The 21,454-nt window shown below is 62.2% G+C and overlaps 4 protein-coding genes across 6 annotated transcripts; all 4 read left to right on the top strand.

The window, feature by feature from the left end:
- Positions 1 to 2,032: 2,032 nt before the first annotated feature.
- On the top strand, positions 2,033 to 4,444 carry DPM2 (dolichyl-phosphate mannosyltransferase subunit 2, regulatory). Of its 2 annotated transcripts, none has more exons than XM_027729981.2 (4): positions 2,033 to 2,098; positions 2,579 to 2,668; positions 3,226 to 3,328; positions 3,610 to 4,444. In XM_027729981.2, exons 1-4 carry the CDS (start codon positions 2,096 to 2,098, stop codon positions 3,666 to 3,668), a joined length of 255 nt encoding a protein of 84 aa, XP_027585782.1. In that variant the 5' UTR covers positions 2,033 to 2,095; the 3' UTR covers positions 3,669 to 4,444. The 2 variants fall into 2 exon arrangements, with proteins under 2 accessions (XP_027585782.1, XP_039244412.1); XM_039388478.1 differs by lacking the exon at positions 2,033 to 2,098 and adding an exon at positions 2,165 to 2,349.
- A 1,247-nt stretch (positions 4,445 to 5,691) lies between these two features.
- On the top strand, positions 5,692 to 8,261 carry ST6GALNAC4 (ST6 N-acetylgalactosaminide alpha-2,6-sialyltransferase 4). 2 transcript variants are annotated; one of them, XM_027729979.2, is made up of 6 exons: positions 5,692 to 5,743; positions 6,021 to 6,097; positions 6,373 to 6,543; positions 6,687 to 7,099; positions 7,233 to 7,340; positions 7,423 to 8,261. In XM_027729979.2, the coding sequence occupies exons 2-6, from the start codon at positions 6,086 to 6,088 to the stop codon at positions 7,610 to 7,612; spliced, it is 894 nt and encodes a 297-aa protein (XP_027585780.2). In that variant the 5' UTR covers positions 5,692 to 5,743; positions 6,021 to 6,085; the 3' UTR covers positions 7,613 to 8,261. The 2 variants fall into 2 exon arrangements, with proteins under 2 accessions (XP_027585780.2, XP_039244419.1); XM_039388485.1 differs by having other exon boundaries at positions 5,698 to 5,743; positions 6,021 to 6,543.
- Positions 8,262 to 9,375: 1,114 nt separating this feature from the next.
- On the top strand, positions 9,376 to 13,325 carry ST6GALNAC6 (ST6 N-acetylgalactosaminide alpha-2,6-sialyltransferase 6). Its single transcript, XM_027729922.2, has 7 exons — positions 9,376 to 9,552; positions 9,813 to 9,927; positions 10,671 to 10,863; positions 11,001 to 11,180; positions 11,352 to 11,749; positions 11,938 to 12,045; positions 12,124 to 13,325. Exons 3-7 carry the CDS (start codon positions 10,849 to 10,851, stop codon positions 12,311 to 12,313), a joined length of 891 nt encoding a protein of 296 aa, XP_027585723.1. The 5' UTR covers positions 9,376 to 9,552; positions 9,813 to 9,927; positions 10,671 to 10,848; the 3' UTR covers positions 12,314 to 13,325.
- A 1,713-nt stretch (positions 13,326 to 15,038) lies between these two features.
- On the top strand, positions 15,039 to 19,898 carry AK1 (adenylate kinase 1). Its single transcript, XM_027729926.2, has 7 exons — positions 15,039 to 15,088; positions 16,389 to 16,431; positions 17,556 to 17,591; positions 18,311 to 18,474; positions 18,642 to 18,758; positions 19,210 to 19,401; positions 19,677 to 19,898. The coding sequence occupies exons 2-7, from the start codon at positions 16,422 to 16,424 to the stop codon at positions 19,740 to 19,742; spliced, it is 585 nt and encodes a 194-aa protein (XP_027585727.1). The 5' UTR covers positions 15,039 to 15,088; positions 16,389 to 16,421; the 3' UTR covers positions 19,743 to 19,898.
- The last annotated feature ends 1,556 nt before the right edge of the window (positions 19,899 to 21,454 follow it).

Here is a 21,454-nt window from a genome sequence, read left to right on the forward strand (position 1 = left end):
CTAGAGCACCTCGGATAAACCCCCTCCTGGCGAGGGGCCCCCTCCCCTCCTCACTGCCTTACCTGGGGGCTGCAGGCCCCCCTCTGCCCCTCCTGCCCCATCCCTGCTGCCCCACCTGGTCTCTAGCTGAGTTCTTGCTCTGGTGACTGCGCCCTGTGGACAAGGCCAGTCCCCAGGGACAGGTTCCTACAAACGCTGCCTGGTCGCAGCTGTTTGTCCTTTGAAAAGCCACTTCCTCGCTGGGAGGGGGGGGGGGGTTGATGAGTGAAGAACTCCCCCCCCACTCCCCTCCTGAGAGCCGTGTTCATCAGCCCCCCCACCCCATGCCATCCAAGCCCACTGCCCTCCACAGTCACCCCCGCCCCGTGGGGGACGTGGAAACCTGGGAAATGAAAAGGAATTTGGGTGAAGCTCCGAGCGAGAGGTGCGGCTGAGCCTCGTGACCTGCCTCAAACACAAGGAGTTTGAGAGAGCCCATATTTTTGTGGGGGGAGGGGGGGGAAAGAAGGGGGAGATGGTGTTTTATTTTCTTGAAAGTGAATTGAGCTCGGTGACCTTCGGCTGAGGCGCGCACTCAATTTGTATCAGATTCTATAAGAGAGATGGCTGATATTTTTGGAAAGGGAATGGGTCTATGCAAACTTCCAAAATTGCTTGAAAAGATAGTTTAACATTTTTTTTACTTTGAAATCTAAAGATGAATCTAACTTTTTTCTTAAAGCAGAAGTGCGTTTAGAAAGAGAAGCTACTTCCACTGCTCTATTTTGATGATGATTCTTGGAAAGTTTGGGCTGGAGGGAATGACTATTTTTCACCATTTTTATCTTGCTCCTCTAGTTTTTTTTGTTTCTTTTTTTCTAACGGAATGCTGTGCCGTCTTTGATTCAACAGATCGTGTTTGTATTTTCTGTATCTGGTTCCTAACGTAGAGAAATAACAAATATATGAGGAAATCAATATAATGTCAAATGTTGTTATGGTTTTGGGGGAAAAAAAAAAATAAAGGTTTTTGGTACTTCACACTGATTGTCCTTGCTCTGTTTCTTGTTTTTAAATGCATTTAAATGTCTGCTGAGGAAGCAGGAGGTTGAGAAGGGCGTGCTGGGGCTTGGAATAGGATTTGGCTTTGCCTTCTAGGATTGCTTTGGCAGCTGGGAGCAGAGATCCCTGCCAGCCCTTCTCTGCAGATGGAGAGGGGAGCTGGCAGCACAGCTCTAGTCCCGTGGAAGCAGCAATCCCAGGGAAAGGTGACCTGGCCGAGTTGCCAGCAAGTGTCCCTTGTTCCTGAATGCCGTCTCCCAGCCAGGTTCTGTTCGATCTCCCCTGTCCTGCTCTGCTCCCAGGCTGGCCCGGGGGAAGGAACCACAGCCCCACAGGCTCCAGGAAACTGAGTGGAATTCTCTGGGTTTTCATGGCTTGTGCCAGAGCAGCCCCTCTGCCACCACAGGCTGGCCATCCCCCTAAAGGAGGGCGAGCCAACTTCAGTGCCCAGATACTGCTGATGTTGGACAAGGCTGGAAGGGACCAGGGCCCCTGCCAGGAAAGGGCTTTAGCTTTGCCTTTTGCACCTGCCCAAACCCTCAGCTGCACCTTTTGAGTCCCGAGCAGGGTCTTCCCCTTTCCCTCGTTTCGGGTAGGGAAGGCAGCCGATCCCATCCCTTGTGTCCCTCGGCTGCTGGGTCTCGCTTTTCCCTGCGAGTGTGTTTGGAGGAACGGCCGGGGCGCAGGGTGTCAGTGTCCCGCGGGATGCACCCTGTTCACGAAGGAGGCTCATCCCCTGGCACCGGGAGCTCGGAGCTGTGGAAGGGATCCGAGTCGCGCAGGAGGGACAGGGAAGGCAGGAGCGCTGCCGGCCCATCAGGCGTTACCCCCCTGCCAGGCCCGGGTAACCCCTGAATTCCCCGGATTTGGGGGCGTTCCCTGGATTTTGGGGGTGATTGAGGCGGGGGCGGGGCCTCCCACACGCCCCGCCCAGCGCCGCGCGCCCCCAGCCGCCCCCGCCGATTGGGCGCGGGACGGGCGGGGCTGTCGGACCGCGCGCTGATTGGTGGGCCCTCCGGAAGGGGCGGTGCCGGCGGGGAGCGGCCGGAGCGCCATGGTGAGTGCGAGCAGGGCCGCGGCGGCGTGAGGGGGATCGGCACCCCGGGGCTCCTCCGCCCGCACCCGGGGCTCCTCCCGCGCCCACACCCTCCCTGCTTGGCGCGGGACCACGGGGGGCTTGAGCTAATTCGTGACCGGGAGCCCGCGCGGGGTTCCCATGGCTGCCGCCCCCGCGGAGAGCCCGGGCCCGGCCACCTCCCGAGGCCGGCGGGGTCGGTGCTTGGGTGGCCTGGGACGAGGATGCGGAGTGTGAGCTGGCTCGGGAGACTCCCAGTTACAGCGGCCGGGCGGCCCCTGCAGCCCCCGCTGGGGCCCCGGCCCCACGGTGTCCCATCCCCTGGGTGTCCCATCCCCTGGATGTCCCATCCCCGCGGTGTCCCGGGCCCCTGGTGACATAACAAAGGTCAGGTGCCGTCGGCGGCTCCTGCACAGGCGCTGCCGTCCCGATCCCGCTCTGACTCCCTCTCTCCCTTCACAGGCCACAGCGACGGACCAGCTGGTTGGGTTCGGCTTGGTCGCCTTCAGCCTCGTCCTGTTTGTTTACTACACCCTCTGGATCATCGTGCTGGTACGGGTCTCCTCTGGACATTATAACACAGTCACTCCACACTCAGGTGTTTCCCTGGCCTGGAGCTGTGTCAGTGCTCCTGGCAGTCCTGGAGCCCTGTCGGTGCTCCCGGCAGTCCCGGAGCTGTAGATGCGTTCACTGCTATGTGGGAATCCTCACACTGCTCTCTAGTGTCCAGAGCCTTCCACTGATGGATCCTGGCGGGATCACCACGGAGCAGAGCCATTGTCAGCTGCTCCCGTCTGCAGGGCAGAGAGGCAGGGGATTTGCTGTGCTCTGCATCAGCAGCTGTGCCCATCCCGAGCCCCCAGGGCCGTGGGACCCCCTGTGCCGGCCCTGGTAGCCCCACCTCGTTGTCCTCTGAACGCCAAAGCCTTTACTGCCCACCCACTGCAGCCCCTACAGCACTGACAGAGCCACGTGTGGGTTGGGGCACCCTGTTTTTAGCCACCTCACACTGATATTTCCATCCTGCTCCCAAAATCTCGAGGTTGCAGGTGCTGGGGACGTACCCTGGTGTTGTGCCCACCTGCTGACCGCCCTCTCTGTCCCTGCAGCCCTTCATCGACAGCAACCATGGGATCCACCAGTACTTCCTGCCCCGGGAATACGCCGTTATCATCCCCGTGGTGGCTGGGCTGCTGCTGGTGCTATTTATAGGTGAGAGTTATTTCTGTTCTAATTAGAAACTTCTAAATTAGGAAGAGAGAAGAGGGTTGCTTGGGGCTTAGCTAATGTGTGACACTCGTGACACTCTGGCTGCTGCCACAGCTTAGCCTGGCACAGGGACTCAGGGGTGTGTTTGTGTGTGACTCTGGCTGTTTGAACCTCTGGGCAGTGGAATTTTCTTGCTCTCTCAGCTGAGGCTCTGTTTCTCACTGCCAGAAGTGCCTGGAATTATAAGTTTTCTGGCTCAGTCTGTTCTCTCTCTCTCATGGCAGGTGTTTTTATAATGATCACGATGTGGAAGAGCAGGAAAGCTGCCAAGAAATCAGACTGAAGGCCTGGCTGAGATGAGGAGAAGGTGCCCACCCTGTGGCATCGCAGCCAGGAAAAGACTTTTCCTGCAGCTCTGGACAGACACTTCCTCCAGGGCGCCCAAGCTGCTCCCACGTTCCTTCCAGCAGAGACTAAACCACCTGTAGTTTACAACTTACTGACCAAAGGGAAGCAGGACTCATCCAAAGCTCATCAAGAGAGGGACCAGAGCCCTGCTGAGGGACCTGCTCCACAGCTGGGGCTGCCCTGCCCAGCCTCTGGACACTCCTTCCCCTCTGCTCTGGCCCTGCCCAGTAGTTTGTTCCTTCTCGGATTTTTTAAACGTTTACATACAGTTTGTGGGGGTTTTGGGATTCAAATTTGAGAGGAAAGAAATGAGACTTTGGGCTTGGGAAGGGCAAGTTTGTGTTCTCCATTTGCTTCTGGCAGGGCTAATCATGGTGCTGGGGGCTCTTGCCTTTCAGAAGAGGGATCCCCGTGAGGCCGGGTGTGCAGAGGATGCAGGGACAGCGCTGCCCTGTGCACCCCCTCCTGCAGTCACCTGGCTGAGAGAGTGGCAAGGAGATGTCCTGGATCACAGGGAATTGTTTGGGTGTAGTTCCCATCACAGCTGTCAGTGCTGGCTGGGTTCCTGCCCTGGACAAGGCTCCATGTGGGAATGGGGATGAGCAGGCAGGTATGGTGGCACCGTCCTTCCCCCGTGAGATTTCCTCCCCTGGCAGCTCCCCTGGACCACAGTGAGCAGGATCACCCTCAATAAAGGTCTGCAAGGTCTTAGTCCCTGTCCTCTGCCCGTGCCAAGGGATACCACAGGATGGGTTCAACTGCATGGCCCTGGCAGTGCCCGACACCCTGCTGGTAAGGCCCTGCTGGTGGGGTCAGGCAGGGAAACACCAGAGAGAACCTGGCCCAGGCCAGGCCAGGTGTACCCAGCCTTGTGCTGGGAGCAGGTTTGGGGTGCTCTGACCCTTCTTGCATGTACAGAAATTCCTATTTCTGGAGAGCAGCGTATCCTGTGTCCCATCCTGCCAGGGGGTGATGCCGGTGGCTGGGGTGCCACAGGTCTTGGGCTGAACCTGGCTGCAGGAGTCACTGGGTGGTTCACAGGTGAGGCTCTGGCTGGAGGTTTGTTTCCAGCTCTTGCAGAGGCCGCCTGGCTGTGCCAGGCTATTGCTCTTGCCTCCCTGAGGCTGAATCCTCATCCCTTCATTCTCCTTTGCTGCTCCTCCTGGTGAGGAACCCCTCATTGTCCTTCCCAGCCCCTCACCCACTGGCAGGGGGGGCTTGGGTGGGTTTGGGCTGGGGCAGGGGGAGGCAAAAGGGGGAAGAATTCAGTGGTGACTGAAGAGCTCCACATGTCTCCTCCCCCTGGCACTGCTTCCTGTGCAGAAGCCCTGTGGTGTCCCTGTCAGTGTCCTTTCTTCTTCCCAGTCCAGGCCTGTGCAGGACAGAGTCAGGAGCGGTTTCAAGGTTACATCTCACATTTCTTTATCAGCAGTGGGAGAAATTAAAGCCCAGTGTCCCATCCTGGGCTGGCTGCAGCTCACTCTAGGGACACATCTCTTGGGTACTGTGTGGTTTGACTGTGGCAAGAGGGGCTGTAGGTGACAGGGGGCCCCCAGGGCCATCAGATGGGGCCCGGGGCACCGAGGGGTCACCTGCCTCGGCCCCGCTCCTGAGCTATTCCGGATCCTTGTGCTCCCTGGGCTCACCAGGGTCCGGCGTGGTTGGGAGACGGTGGTGCACGGAGCTGAGAGGAGCTGGGGACGGGGGGGCTGCAGGGACCCCCGGGCGGGAGTGGAGCCTGAGAGGGCAGAGCAGGAGTGGGGGCAGAGACATGGGGGGGCGGTCCGGGGGCACACGGTAAGGAGAGGCGGGGATCGGTACCGGGGTACAAGGTGGGCGCGTCCCCGGAGCAGCCGGGCCGCGGGGCGGGGCGGTCGGGGGCGGTCCCGGTGCCGGTCCCGGCAGTGCCCGCTCGGCTCCGCCCCGCCACGGCCCGCCAGCCCCAGACGCGGTCCCCGCCCGGCCGGGATGCGGGACCCGCCGGCGGCGTCCGTGGGGGGTCCCGGCGCGGTGAGTGGGGCCCGCACCGGGGGCGCCGCTGCGGCGGGAGGTCCCAGCCCAGAGCCCTGCCCGGCGGGGCGGCACCCGCGGAGGCCCGGGAGGAACTGGACAAGTGGGGGGATCCGGGGCATGAGGGGGCGTGGGGGGGTCCGGGTTCCAGCCCCAGGGGGGTCCCAACACGAGGAATGGGGGGGGACACAGGGGCGTTGGGGGACAGGGTGGAGGTGGATTCCCCCGGGGATCTTCCCCCCCGGGGATACCGCTGCTGAGCCCGCTCCACATGCAGGGGGCGAGCCCCCACCCTCCGGGAGACCCCCGGACCCTGCCCGGTGACCCGCCAGCCCCTCGAGGATGAAGACGCTGGTGAGTACCCGCAGGGACGGGGGACGAGGGGCCGGTGCAACTCCCCCAGCATCCGGCGGCCGCTCGCCCCGAAAGCGATGCCGAGGTGGGGGGCTGAGCCCGCAGCTGCCGGAGCCCGTGGGCGGCGCGGAGCCCGTGGGGTGTGCGGGCATCGCCGCTGCAGGAAGCGAGCCGGGCCTGGCACCCCCTCCGAGGGGCTGCCCCCCGCATGGCCGCGGGGCCACCGGCCGGTGCACGTGGCCAGGCCCGGAGAAACCTCCCCGCTGTGCTTCCAGGTCCGGCTCTTCCTCACGCTGGTGTGCGCAGCGGTGGTGGCGGTGCTGTACATCCTGCTGTCCTCCCTCGCCCGCCCGCGGCCCTGCTGCCAGGCCCCGGGGCAGCAGGGCAGCCCCGCGGCATCCACTCTCCGCAGCTTCCAGGGATACAGCCGCGTTCCCGACGGGAAGGTGCGCGGGGATGGGGCAGCGCTGGGGCAGCTTGACCCACCTGTGCCTCAGTTTCCCCTTCCTTAGGGAAGGGCAGACAGGGTCTGTGGTGTGTCCAGCCGCTGCGGGAGGGAAGGGGGAGCTGACGGTGCATCTCCCCACAGCCGCTGGAGCGAGCGCTGTGCCGCCACTGCGCCGTCGTGTCCAGCTCGGGGCAGATGTTGGGCTCTCACCTGGGACAGGCCATCGATGAGCAGGAATGTGTCCTGCGCATGAACCACGCCCCCACCACCGGCTACGAGGAGGATGTGGGGGCACGGAACACCATCCGCGTGGTCTCGCACACCAGCGTCCCGTTGCTGCTGAGGAACCAGCCCTACTTCTTCCAGCAGTCCCAGGAGACCCTCTACATCATCTGGGGGCCAGCAAAGAAGTTGAACAGGGAGAAGATGGGCTCAACCTACCAGGCACTGCTGAAGATGACACAGACATACCCCCAGCTGCAGATCTACACCCTGACTGAGGAGAAGATGACATACTGTGACAACATCTTCCAGAACGAGACAGGGAAGAACAGGTACCTCTGGCTCCTGAGGGGCCCCATCGGTTCCCCTGGGGTGGCACCCGTTCCCCCCACACTGGGTACCCATAGCCCAGCCAGGCTGGCAGCACTGTGCCACCCGCTCCAGCGCAGCCATGGTTCTTCACAGGATGAAATCCGGCTCCTTCCTGAGCACGGGCTGGTTCACTATGATCCTGGCCATGGAGCTGTGTGAGCAGATCCGTGTCTTCGGCATGGTCAGCGACAGCTACTGCAGGTGCGTGGGGGGCTGCAGGGGCAGGCAGGGGGTGGTCTGGTGTCCCCCCAAGTCCTACACCCACCCCATGCCTTCCTGCCAGGGAGAAGAACCACTCGAGTGTGCCATACCACTACTTTGAGAAGGGCCGGCTGGACGAGTGCAAGATGTACCTGATGCACGAGCGCGCCCGGCGCGCCGGGCACCGCTTCATCACTGAGAAGGCCATCTTCTCCCGCTGGGCCAAGAGAAGGAACATAGTCTTCACCCACCCATCCTGGGCGGGCGGGTAGGGTGCCAGCCACGAGATGAGGCAGCAGGGACCCCGGCGGCGGGGCAGTTCTCATCCTGCACCAGCGTGTCTTGGCTCTGCCAGTGCCACAGTTGAATGCCTTTTGCCAAGCCCTGGAGCAGGGAGTCTCCACCTCTGCAGCAGCAGAGCCTGTTCCCCCAGCTGGTGGGTGGGCTGGGACCCCCCATGTCGGGGCATGGGGTGTGTGAGCTGGACCCGGGGAGCCCCGTCAGCTCCGGACATCTGCCTCTATGGACCCAGGATGACCATGAAGGTTTTCCACCCACTCTTCTAGGAAGAATATTTAGTGCAGGATTACACGCTCACCCTGCTGGGCTCCAGCAGGACAAGGGGCAGGAGAGCTCAACCCTGCCAGGGCCACAGAGTGATGCCTCTCTCAGGGGTGAACCTCTGCTATGGTCCTTGTCCCACTTGTGCCCTGAAACCCAGTGCAGGGAGCCGGATTCAGGCTCCCTCATCCTGCTGCCTTCTGCTGCTCAGTGCCTGGGCAGGTCCCTGGAGCCCCCTGCATCCCTCCAGGTGGGAAGCCTTCGAGCCACATATGCCCTGGGGACTCCGAATTGCCTTGTCACAAGTGCCCTTGGATTCAGACCAAAGCAAACGTGGCGATTAAAAGTGTTTTTAATTCAGTGGTGCCCCGTGTTGTGCCCTTTTGTGGCTGCGGAACGTGGGGACAGGGGAGACAACAGCTGATCACAGGGCTGCTGCTGCCCAGCTCCACTGCCAGGCTATAAATAAGGGGGAGGTGACGAGGGGGTAGAGCTGAGCCTGAGCATGGAAGAGGGTGCTGAAAGCAGTCGAGGTTATTTGGGAATCAGCAGCTGCATCTCCACAGGATGGGTGCTGGGTCTGGGCTGATCCTTGGCCTCACAGGGCTCAGCACTGCTGGGCTGCACGCAGGACACTGCCAGCTCCTGTGTCCCTGGAGAGATGGGACATGCCACAGGCACTTTTGTGGCCCTGAACCCATAGCAGCTTTTTGAGCTCATAAGTGCAACAGGTCTGGGGGGCCAGGGGAGAGAGGAGAGGCAGAGATGTTGGGGTGCAGTGAGGAGTGAATGGTCTGGGAACTTCTGGAAATGCTGCCAGGGCAGTTTCTCACAGGGAGTGTAGCAGAGGAGCCCGTGGAGCTATTTTCCTCATACCCCAGCTGCTACAGCTTTTCCTCATACCTTATTTGTCACAGCCCCATGCAGGGCAGGGCATCACTGGCACAGCAGAGCCAGAATCCCCCTGGACAGGCACCAGGGATGCACGTGCCAGCGGTGGAGCTCCTTCCCTGCCCCACGAAACCCTTGAGAGAGGGGTCCTGCTCTGCCCAGCCAGCGCGGGGGAGGCCGCGGCATTCCAGCAATGTGCTGGGTCAGGCGCTGCGAGCTGCTCCTGGCGCTGCCGGGCAGGGTTGGCCCCATCCTCGCACCGGGGGCGGGCAGGGCAAGGGGGCATCCCCTGCCCTGTCGGGGTCTGGAGCGGCGAGGGCGGCATTGGCATCCCCGGGCAGTCCCTATCCCGGGAGGGCGGCACTAGGACCCCGTGGCTCTCCGTCTCCCGGGAGGGCGGCACTAGGACCCCGTGGCTCTCCCTATCCCGGGAGGGCGGCACTAGGACCCCGTGGCTCTCCCTATCCCGGTAGGGCGGCACTAGGACCCCGTGGCTCTCCCTATCCCGGTAGGGCGGCACTAGGACCCCGTGGCTCTCCCTATCCCGGGAAGGCGGCGCTAGGACCCGGCCTGGGAGGCAGCAGCGGCGATATCGTTATCGGCGGCGATATCGATATCGGTACCGGCAGCGGTATCGCAGCGCACTGCGGGGCGGGCAGAGCGGTCGGTGCACCCCGCGCGTCCCTTCCGGGCCCGTTCAGCCGGTGCAGGGGCGGAATTCGCCGTGTCCGGCGGGGGAGCGGCCCCCGCCCCGGGACCGGTGCGCGGGGGATGGAGGGGTGGGAAGGGTCCGGCTCCCGCCGTGTCGCCGCTGCCGGGGACGGGAGGGCTGCACCCCGAGGAGGGGCAGGAGGACTCGGACGCGGGAGGTTCGCGCCCGGAGCCGGGCGGGTTTTCCCCTTCCTGGGGAACGGGGGGGAATTCGCATCCGGGGCTGAGGGACCCTCGGGGTTCGCATCCGGGGCTGGGGGACCCCCGGCGGGGGAAGGGGGTCGGGTCTGGAGCAGCCCTTTCCCGCAGAGCGGCGATGTGAGCCCCGGGCCCCGCCATGGCCGAGCCCGCCGGAGGGGCCGGGCAGCCCCCGCCGCCCGCGGGGCGCAGGAGGTGACGGACCCCCCATGAGAGCCCCCACCAGGTAAGGCCGACGGGTCCCGCCGTGCGGTCCCCTCCGAGGGGTCCCCCATGGCCCCAGAGTTATGGAGGGAGAGAAGTGCGGTCCGGGAGTGGGCGTCCCACAGCCTCCCCAGCCCCTGCACGGCGAAGCCCCCCCAGCATCTCCCCCAGGATCACATGGCCTGGGCTCACCGGGCAGGCTGGCATCTTCCCGGGCACTGGTACGGGCCCTGAGAGCCCTTCGAGGTCTCAGCTCCCCCGAGGCGTTGATCCCAGGCTGTTGCATAATTTTCGTTCCAGTGCAATTAGTAAAGAGGCTTCAGGGTTTTTTAATTTCCACTTGGCTCCAGGAGCGGCTGGGACTTACTGCCCAGGGCTCACAAAAGTAAACTGGGTCAGACCATTTCGAGTGGAGATTAGAGAGGGTCCCTGAGGTGCTCTGGGGTTCACCCCACACACTTCGGCCCTGGGCAGCTCTGCTGGATTCGAGCCTGTGCATGCACTGAGTTGGGCAGGTCTTGCTTCTGTCTGTGCCCTCCTGATCCAAGCCTCCACGGCTGTTGTTTTAATGGGATTTCCCTGCACGAGCAGCAGGTTGACCCTCCCTGTGGTTTGAACGGTTTCAGCCCCACCAGCAGAGGATAATCCTCCCTGGAGCCCAGACCAAGACAGGGATCCTGCCAGCAGAAACCGTGGCTTCTCTGCACACCCCAGAGCCTGCCTGACCTATGCCCACAGTATTTCACTTCCCTGAATCGATTGCAGGGGTTTATCTTCCCCTTCAGAGGGAGGAGACCTGGGAACTCATTCCACATACAGCTCCTTCCGTATGCCCACCGGATTGGTATCGGATCCCCATGGGCCAGTGCTGGGGGTGACCACGTGCCTTTCAGGTGCTCACGGGACACCGGCGACCACCGTGCGCTGAGACCAGCACAAAGACATGAGTGGCAACGCGGTGAGTGCCAGGGAACCACCGCTGGGACCTCCCTGGGGACGCAAAGTGTCCTGCTGGAGGTGCCGTGGGAGCGGGGTGGGTGCTGACACCCGTGGGGTGGGTGGGGGCAGCAGCTGACACTCTCCCCCTGCCCGCAGAGCCAGCGCGCCGCCGCCCTGGGTGTCCTCTTTGCCCTGATTATGTTGCTGATCATCTACAGCTCCGGCAACGGGAGCGAGGTCTTCCCCTACAGCCGCCTGCGGGGCAGAGCCCGCCGGCCCCCCAACCTCAAGAAGTGGGGGGTGAAAAGCGGGTACCTACCTGTCTGTGGGAACAAGGTATGACCTGGGCGGCAGGGCCTGGCCTCGGTGGTGGGCACAGGGTCTGTCCCTCTGCTGGCATCCAGCCAAATTGTCCCCTCCAGCAGGACAGTGGCTCTGCAGGGGACAGTGATGCCCTGTCCATGGTGACACCAAAAGTCACCTGCTCACGGCACTTGTCCTCACCAGACCCTGACTGCCCACTGCCACCAGTGCGTCATTGTCACCAGCTCCAGCCACCTCCTGGGCACCCACCTGGGCACAGCCATCGACGGGGCCGAGTGCACCATCCGCATGAACGACGCTCCCACCACGGGCTATGAGGCTGACGTGGGCAACAAGACCAGCTTCCGCGTGGTGGCCCACTCCAGCCTCTACCGTGTCCTCAAGCGGCCCCAGGAGTTTGTCAACAAGACACCGGAGAACATCTTCATCTTCTGGGGGCCGCCTATCAAGATGCAGAAGAGCCTCCTGAAGATCATCCAGCGTGTCTGTGCCTCCTTCCCCAACATGACGGCCTATGTTGTGTCCCCCGGCCGCATGAAGCAGTTTGATGACCTGTTTCGGGGGGAGACAGGAAAGGACAGGTACCTTGGAGTCACCTCCCATGCCATGTCCCCCTTTCTCCAGGTCCTCAAAGGAGAGCTGGCTCTTGGAGCTGCTTCGTGGGCTGCAGCACTGAGCTGGGAGTCCCCAGGGCAGGTTGGGGACACTGGTGGTGTCCGTTATCCACACCACCTTGTCATCCTTCCCAACCCCACTGTTCCCTCTCCAGGGAGAAGTCGCGCTCGTGGCTCAGCACTGGCTGGTTCACCATGGTGATCGCGGTGGAGCTGTGCGACGCCGTCCACGTCTACGGCATGGTGCCACCCAGCTACTGCGGGTAAGGAGACCCCTGAGCCCCCACCCTGGCCCTCTGGCCCCACCATGGGGCTCACACAATGCTTCTTGCCCACCACAGCCACCACCCCCCGCCCCGCCGCCTGCCCTACCACTACTACGAGCCCAAAGGCCCCGACGAGTGCACGACCTACATCCACAACGAGCGGAGCCGCAAGGGCAACCACCACCGCTTCATCACCGAGAAGAGGGTCTTCGCCAGCTGGGCCGGCCTCTACAACATCACCTTCTCCCACCCCAACTGGCCCTAGGGGCTGTCCCCCCACCTGCCGGGCAGACCCCTTGAGCTGGGATGGATGGGGGTTTCCCTGCATCCCCCTGGGAGCGGTGGGAGCCAGGCGTCGGGGTGCCACCGGGTGCCTCCCACAGGACCGCCCCCGTCGTGCACAGTGGCCCCGTTGCACCTGGGATGTGTTGGGTTTTGAGCTGGTTTGTGGGGGGGCCAGGTAGTGAATGCAGGGTTTGTGGTGTCCCCCCTCCATGGACAGGAGACACTGTCCCACTCTGGTCCGGGCACATTGCAGCCCCTGCGAGCCTACAAGAGGGTGCCGGGTCACCTCTGCTCAGTTTGGGGTTGTATCCCTTTTGGGGCCACTGCAAAGACTGTTTCCCCTAACTCCCTGGGTAGAAGGACCCCCTCTTGGAGCTCAGCCTCCCTCTGCCATGCCATGCCCCCCAGTCCCAGCCCTCAGTCACCCCTCCCTCAGCAGAACCCCACAGTTTTTGGTGGGACCCCGTGAGGGTGGCACTGCCACCCTTGCTGCCCCAGGATCCCAAAAACACCCAGCCCCTCCCAGCACCACTGCGCCCCACACTGCCAAAACCTTTTCTAACTGAATGATGGGATTTTTGGGAGCTTTTTGAGGTTTTTGGCATTTTTTTCTATCCACTTCTGGTCCCAGAGTTTGTATTTGGGTTTCCTGGCCAAAGGAACAAGCGGGGGCTGCTCATTAGTGGTAACGAAGGGCCAGCAGTAGCCGCTTATAAACAATTAGAAGTGGGCAGGTAGTGGGGGGCATTGGTGCTCCTTGGCACCCTGGGGCTGGATTTTGTTATTAATATCTTAGCAGTGGAGAGGTGGATTTGGGGAAAACAGCTAAATATGGTGTGTTTGGGTGCTGAGCCTTGGCAGGGCTCTGTGCCTCGTTTCCCTCTGACTGTGGCTGGGGTTTTGCGGGGCTCGGTGCAGGGGGAAGCTGCGGGGTGCCTGTGTTTTGTAATGGTTTGTACAGGAATAAATATTGCTGCAGTCTGTTGCCTTGGGCCCTGGCTCCGGGTGGGTTTTTGGGGCTGATGGTGGTGCCATCACAGCGGGTCTTGAGACTCCCTGCTCACAGTGGAGCTGTCCCTCGGTGCTCAGAGGGTGTGGGAAAGGGACTGGTGTGTCCAGGTGGGATCTGTGTCCAGTTACTGGCTGACTCCAGCTCTGAGCCACCCCCCCGGTGTGGGTGGCAGCTGAGACCCCCCCAACTTGATTCACCCCCAGCCACCTGCCCTGGGGTCGTGGGGTCTTGAGCCAGGGTCTCTGCAGCCACAGAAGAAGAGGAGGAAGGGCGGGTAAGTGTAAGGACTTAGAGATCACAGATGCCTGTCTCAAACACTGTTGCCACTTTGCCGTGAGATGGGCACAGGATGCAGAGACAGGATGGCGCTGGCAAGGTCTGGCTGGAACATTCTGGGTAATGTATCCAGACAAGGGTTCCCACCGTGGCAACCTGTGGGGTGGGGCAACTGTTCGTATGCCTATCACCTGTCAAACAAAGACCACCCCAGGTTATGGCACAGATGGCATCTGCGACCCCCAAAGCCCCCCCACCGCCCTGAATATGCCTTGAACTTGGGCTGTAAATTACGCCACCGTGAGGGGAACCTGAGATAAGATAAAGGTGATACGAGTGTCTCAGACTACGGGGTGGTAAACAAAGCTGGAAGAATGTATCACTGATGATGGATACAAAGAATCCACAAGGAAAACCAACTCAGTAACTTTGCTGAAAACAGCTCCGACTGGGTAAAAGGTAACTGTCTGGGGGAGATCACGACCACTGACCACAACCCTCCGTCTCAGAAACCCACCGACCTCAGGACCCCCACCATCAAGAAGCCCAGGGTGAAGAAGGACCAGCGGGACACTGATGGATCCAAGTGGTGACTATATTCTGCTTGATCTCTCTCTCTCTTTCTCTCTGTGTGTCTCTCTCCCTCTACCACCCTTTTTTTTTTTTTATTTCTATCTCTCTACCTCGCATTTTATTGCCAAATAAAATCTGTACTATTGACTTCAGCCTATGGTCTTGTTTGCACCTTAATTCAGGCAGAAGCATCTCTATAATCAGCTCTTAACAAGGACACCACAACCCCCCCGGGGGTGGTAGGGGGGTGTCAGCTGGGGATGGGGACATGGGGATGGGATGGGGATATCAGGACATTAGGGACTTGGATGGGGACATGGGGGTGGGATGAGGACATGGGGATGGGATGGGGACACGAGGACATTATGGACAAGGATGGGGACATGAGGATGGGGACATTAGGCATGGGGACAGGAATGGGGACATTAGGGACAGGAGTGGGGACATCAGGGACAGGAGTGGGGACATCAGGGACGTAGATGGGGATGGGGATATGAGGACGGTGTGGGGAGGGGACATCAGAACAGGAGTGAGAACAGCGCTCCCCTCCGAAGGGCTGGAGGAGGAGGCGCGGGGAGCCCCGGGGACCCCAGACCTAGCAGGGTGGGGGCTCCCCCCGCAGTGGGGGGACCCTCACTCCCGGCCGTGCAGGGTTTAACCGCATCCCCCCGCCCATCCTCCTCCGTGCGCGGGCGAGTGCAGGGACCGCCGTGTCCCCCGTGTGCCCTCGCCATCCCCGTTGTCCCCCCCGGTGTGTCCCCGCCGTGTCCCCCCCGTGTCCCCCCGCCCGCCCGCTCGCGCTGCCGGTGCCGCGCGCTCCCGGCGTGCCCCGCGCGCCGCCGAGGTCTATAAATAGCGGTACCGCGGGCACGGCGCGGGCGGCGGCGGGTCCAGGTCAGTGCCAGACCCCCGGGGGTCCCGGACGGGCACCACGACACAGGCCAGGCACGGGGGGGGAGAGGAGCGGGGCAGGGGGCCTTTGCTGGGGGCGCGCAAGGGGTGCTGGAGGGGCTGCAGCGGTGCTGGAGCAGCCCGGTCCTGGGTCTGGGGTCCCCGGGGGGGGCTGGATGCCGATGGGATGGGGGAAGGTGGGTTGGAGCTGGCGGTGGGGGGAGATCGGTGGGAGCACCCTGGAGTGCAGCCCGCAAATAGCCTTGGTTGGGGAGTCCCAGGCCACGCTGCACCCCCTTGCCCAACCCCCTCCCCAGCCCCGACCCGAGGGGTTCAGTGCCCTCCGATCTCCTCCGGAGCATTCACCTCCACATCACCTTCAACCTGCTCCCGTGGGACCAGCACCGCGCCGGATCAGGCCCTGAGACCGCACTAAGGGCCAGTGCTGCCCGCAACCCCCCATCACGATCACCACAGCCCCCCATCGCCCTGCCAAGGCTGGTGCCAGCGGTCCTGGGGCTCAGAGCCCTCTGCAATTAGGGATCCAGGGGTCCTGCGGCCCCCAAACTCCTCAGGGGCTGCCCCGGGGCTTCGTCCCCGCAGCGCAGGGGGGACGTGACCCGGTGCCGCTTTCAGCCCGGCCATTCTTAACCTCTGCCCTTTCGAGGTTGTAACACGACCTGTCACCGGCCGCGGGCCTCTCTGGCCACTGGGTGCCCCATCCCTGCACCCCGTCCAGCCGGTTTGGGGTGACGCACCGTGGCCAAGCACGTCGGGTGCTGCGGGGTTGGGTGTGGGCAGGTGGGGTGGCCAAACCCCCCCGAGGTCCTGGGGGTGCAATGGGGTGCTGCAACCCCCTCCTTAGGCCATGGGCACGTCCCTAAAACCAGCCCGTGGGGAGCTGGGGGTCCTGCCTCCATCGCTCGGTGTCCTGGTGACACTGGGCATCCCAAAGGGGTTTCCTGCTGCCGGGCAGCACCCTGGGCACAGGGATGTGGGCAGGGCAGGGGAGGAAGCCGGACACGTCACGGCGCGTCACCCGGCACGGGGAAGCCCTCACCGCAGCCGGATGCGGAGGGTGACTGCTGGAAGCCAGGTAAGTGATGGCTATGGAAGCAGAAATCCTGAGCTCCCTATTTCAGGGTCAAGCCGGGGGTTGTGTCTTCTGTCCCACCCTGCCCAGCTGGGCCATGGAGCTGAGCACCATCATGGCCAAAAAGGGAGACCCTTTTACTCCACAAACACTTGGTGACCTGTGTGTCCCTGATGTACTTGAGTTGTTTATCCTGCTCTTCCTTTGCAGCCTTAAGTGCTTCTGTGCCTGGAACACGGCAGAATGTCAACAGGTAAGTGATCCATTTCCCTGCATCCATCCCCCCTGCATCCAACCCCCCAGTATGCCCTGCATCCATCCCCCCTGTATCCATCTCCTCAGTATCCCCTGCATCCATCCCCCCGTATCCATCCTCTCAGTATCTCCTGCATCTACCCCCTCAATCCCCCCTGCATCCATCCTCTCTGCATTCCCCTGTGCCCTTTGTATCCATTCCCTTGATCCCGCCTGCATCCATTACCCCTGCATCCATCCCCTTGGTTCCCCCTGCATCCGTCCGCTCTGCATTCCCCTTTCCCCCATGCCTCATCCCCATTGTCCCTCCCCCCTGCATCTGCCCCGCTTACAGGCAGTCCCTGATCCCCTTTGCATCCATCCCCTCCATCCCTGCTCTGTGTCCTTGCCTCCCTCCCTTCTGTCCATCCCCCATGTTCCTCCAGCCCCTCCACGTGCCCCACGTCCCATTGGTCCCCGCCAGCCACTTGGCTCTGTCCCCAGCCCTGGGAATGCCGGGTGCCAGAGGAGTTGAAATTTCACCCAGCTGTAATCAGGAGATGGGAAAGCAGCCCCAGAGCAGCTCGACTTTATTTTTAGCTGTGCCTCCCCCTGCCATGGTGTCACACCCCGGCACTGCCCCACACCCCAGCTGGGACAGATTCCACAGGTGGGAGGAACCCTGTGCCAGGGCGCTGGGCAGGGGACAGGGTGGTGAGTGCCACCCGCACGTCGGCCACCAGGTCCAGGAACCGATGCTGGGGACCAGGTCATGCCAGGTGCTCGAGATGGCCGAGCCAGGCTGAGCCTGCCACAGCCCCGTTAGCCCACCAGGGTGAGAAGCCACCTGCAGGGATGGAGCCGTGGACAGTGACGCCTCCAGGACACCACGTGGCAGTGGGATTCCAGCCCTGTGGCTGAGGTGCCGTGGGCTGTGTGCTCAGACATGTCCAGACATCCCAACCTGCCCAGGTGATGAGGACACTCGGCTGCTTCCCTGTCCACCTCCCCCCCAGGGCCCTGGGATCAATCTCCTCCATCCCCAGGGACGCCTGCTCTGGATGTGGCACCCCCTGGGGACACTTTGCTCACCGAAGGACTTTCCGGCTTTTTTTAACTATTTTTTTCCCTTCTCTCCTCTAGAAAAGCTCAAGCAGCACAAAATCATCTTCGTGGTGGGTAAGTCTGTGTCCGGGTCTTGTCACTGGTGGGGTCAGCCCAGACCTTTTCCCTGCACCTCCAGGGTGGGAAGCTGGGGCTGGAGGCTGAGGCTGGGGCTGTTGCCAGGCACTGTGGGGTGGCCATGGCTCCAGCTTGGCTCCTTGAGGCCACAGTGGGGTATGCTGGGACCAGGAGGGCACTTCTGTCCAGGCATGGGATGGCAGAGTCTGTAACAGTGAACACCTGGGGGGTGATGTGATAACAAACCCCTGGGGGCTGATGTCCTGGGTGCCATCAGGCAGTGATGATGTCCTGAGAGCCACTGGGGTGGTGATGGCCAGAGGCTGCTGGGAGAGTGGTGTCCTGGGTCCTGGACGAGTTGATGATGCCCTGGGTGCCATCAGGCAGGGATGTCCTGGGTGCTGACGGGGTCATGATAACACCTTGGGTGTTCTTGGGACAGGGACATCCAGGTGCTGATGGGAGGGTGGTGATGCCCTGGGTGCCACCAGGGTGTGGCACCCACATGCCAATTGCCAGCAGCCCCTGCCACCCCCAAGCACTTTGCAACCACCAGTCCACCCCAGGAGCAGCTCTGTCCATCCATCTGGTGCTGCGCCTGGGGACACTGAGCCTCATGTCACCAAGCTCTGAGGACTCCTGCGAGTCCATGGTGCTGCTGCCACATACCCCTCCCTCTCCTCGCCCATGGCTTGGGGGACGTGTGTGCCTTGCAGGTGGCCCCGGCTCAGGGAAGGGGACGCAGTGTGAGAAGATTGTGCAGAAGTATGGCTACACCCACCTCTCCACGGGGGACCTGCTGCGGGCCGAGGTCAGCTCGGGCTCAGAGCGGGGCAAGAAGCTGCAGGCCATCATGGAGAAGGGAGAGCTGGTGCCCCTGGTGAGTCCACACGGACATGGTGGGGCTGCAGGGGTGTTACATGCTCATGGCTCGGGCATCTCTGGCCCTGCCACCCCAGGGTGGGGTTTGCAGCAGGGATCGGGGCTGCTGGGTGGGGGGGCATGTTGTTCATATCAGCCACAGCAGCTCTGTCCTCCCCTCCCCAGGACACGGTGCTGGACATGCTGCGGGATGCCATGGTGGCCAAAGCAGACGTGTCCAAGGGCTTCCTTATCGATGGATACCCCCGCGAGGTGAAGCAGGGAGAGGAGTTTGAGAAGAAGGTGAGGGACTGGTGCTATGCCATGCCATGCTGTGCCATGCCACACACCGTCCTGGCACAGGGACTCCATCCAGCAGCAGCCTGGACTCCCATTCCAATGAAGATCACATCCCAACCGGGTCTAAACTGGGCACCATCCCAGCCAGCAGGGCTCCCTGCCTTAGGAACAGCCTGTGCCCATGGTGCAGTGGGAGGGACCAGGGTGTCCACGAGCTGACAGAGGGCGACAACAGTGCTGACATGATGGTGATGGCAGAGAGCCAGGGCTTGGCCACAGTGTCCCTTTCCTTTCATCTGCATGGCTCTGGAGGCCACTGAAACAGTGGAGGGAGGCAGAGAATGGCACAGGGACATCTGTGACCCTCATGCTGACCACCACCATCTCCCCAAACCAAACCAGACCACACACCGCCAACTTGGCTGGGTGACAACTGTGTCCCCCCTGCCCACAGATTGCCCCCCCCACGCTGCTGCTCTACGTGGATGCGGGGAAGGACACGATGGTGAAACGGCTGCTGAAGCGAGGCGAGACCAGCGGGAGGGTGGACGACAATGAGGAGACCATCAAGAAGCGTTTGGAGACCTACTACAAGGCCACAGAGCCCGTCATTGCCTTCTACAAGAGCAGAGGCATCGTCCGCCAGGTGAGCAGGGACATGCTCGTGTGGTCCCAGGGGAAGGGAAGTGATGGATGGGGATGAAGAGGAAAAGGGGAAAACTCAGTCCTGACTTGTTTGAGGTGGGCTTGACCCCTCTCACTCCCAACGTGGAGACTCCCTCCAAGGATGGCCTGCACCCCTTTGCCCTAAATTAGCTGCGGTCTCTCCGCCCGTGGCCAAAATCCATCCTTGGAAGAGCTCCAGTTGCTCCCAGGGGAGAGCCCTCGGCTGAGCTCCCCAGCTAACCCCTCCATACCCAGCTCAACGCCGAGGGCTCCGTGGAGGAGGTTTTCCAGCAGGTCTGCACCCACCTCGACTGCCTGTAACCGAACCCCCGGCCCCACTCCCCCCAGTGCACTCCAGCAGAGACAGCGGAAGCGGCTTTATCCTGTTTTCGTGGACGGAGCCATGCGGAGGAAATTTCAAGGACATTGTGTTTGGCTCTTTCCCGTCTCTCCCCAGTAAAGTTCACTTTAATGAACCCAGACTTTATCTTTTTCTTCTGTCACAGGAAATGAGATTTTCTTTCCAGAGATTTTTTTTTTTCTCCCCCTCTGACTCCCCCCTGCCCCTCTGGAGCTGATTAAGGGCAGGAAGCGGGTGTTTATCCCACCGGGGCAGTGGGATGCTGTGCTCGGAGGAAGGGAGGGAGCATCCCGGCCGCTCGCCCCGGCTTCCCAATCCGTAGCCTGCGGGGAGCCTGTGGCTGCATTCTGCAGCCAATCCTGCTCGCCCCATCCCGTCCCACTTGCTGAACCCTCTCGTGCTCCGGGGGTGTGTCTGGAGACATGGCAGCATGTGAACCATGTCCTGCACATGCATCCCTTCCCCTCCCTCCTCTCTCTTGCTGGCTGCCAGAGGCTGGAGGCGACCGGATTTGGGATGGGGATTTCCACCACTTTCATGCCTTGGCATTTCCTTCCTTCTTGTTGGCTGTCAGGGTTTTTTGGGGTATGCGGTGGCTGCACTGTGAAGGTTCGAGGTGGCATAATGCCCTGGAGTGGGGTGCTCCCTGCCTGGGCACTCGCTGCCAGCAGTGCCACCTCTCAGTCCTGTCCCCAGGGGCTGAGGGATGCACTGGGGACACTCAGGTGAGCCTGGCCACTAGGCTGCATGTCCTGGTGGATGGGGGACAGGGTGGGGGGGTCCTTATGAGAGTGAGTCACAGGACCCCAGCAGGACCCAGTTGGGGGTGCTGCTCTGGAGGACAGGGGGCTTGGGGGGTCCCCAGCACCCACAGAACTGCCCAGGCACGATGCCACAGCACAGGGGCTGCGGTGGGGATTGGGGCCGGGATTTACCCAGCACGGTGAGGGCAGGAGGCAGCAGAGCCACAACCCCAACAGGGCCCCCCACAACTTACTTTTGGGCTGCTGGGAGCTGGGCACAGAGCCAGGGGGCTGGGGGTTGGGAGGGGCAGCAGCACTGGGGTCAGCCAAGGCCACGAGGCCACGGAGCCAGAGTGGAGAAAGGAAGCGAGCGGGGAAAAAACAAAACTCCCCAAGACGAAAAACCCAAACCCGCCAGGCTCCGACGTCAGCCCTGTGCCCGGGGGGCTATGAGCCACCGGCAGAGCCCGGGGCACTGCGGGGAGGCAGGAGGGCAGGAAGGATGCAGCCATCCGGCCGGGGCTGGGATGCTGCCAGGACAGCGATCCAGGGCCAGGGCCGGCGGGTGTTTGCCTCGTGCCGGTGGGGACAAGGGATCAGGGGGGTTGGGTGGTTTGGGACACTGTGGCCTAAAGCTGGGGAGTGGGGTGGCCCGTCTCTCGTGTGCCTCCCCCATCCCTCTTTGGGTGTACTGTGAGTGTGCCTCAGTTTCCCCAGGTGGTGAGCAGGGCAGTGGGACTGGGATGGAGGCCCTGCCTTTCTCCTCAGTACGGCCTCTGGGTGTTTGGGGTTGGGGTTTAGATGCTTTTCTTCTGGCTGGAAAGGCTGGAGCCAACCCATAAGCCGTGAGGCAAGAAGGTGCTGGGTTGAATGGGGTGCAGGGGGCTGCACATTTGGCCACCCCACAGTCACAGCCACCCCCTTCTGTC

Source organism: Pipra filicauda, unplaced genomic scaffold (genome assembly GCF_003945595.2).
Source record: "Pipra filicauda isolate LSUMZ 115617 unplaced genomic scaffold, ASM394559v2 scaffold121_size3267253_pilon, whole genome shotgun sequence".
NCBI classification, from domain to species: domain Eukaryota; kingdom Metazoa; phylum Chordata; class Aves; order Passeriformes; family Pipridae; genus Pipra; species Pipra filicauda.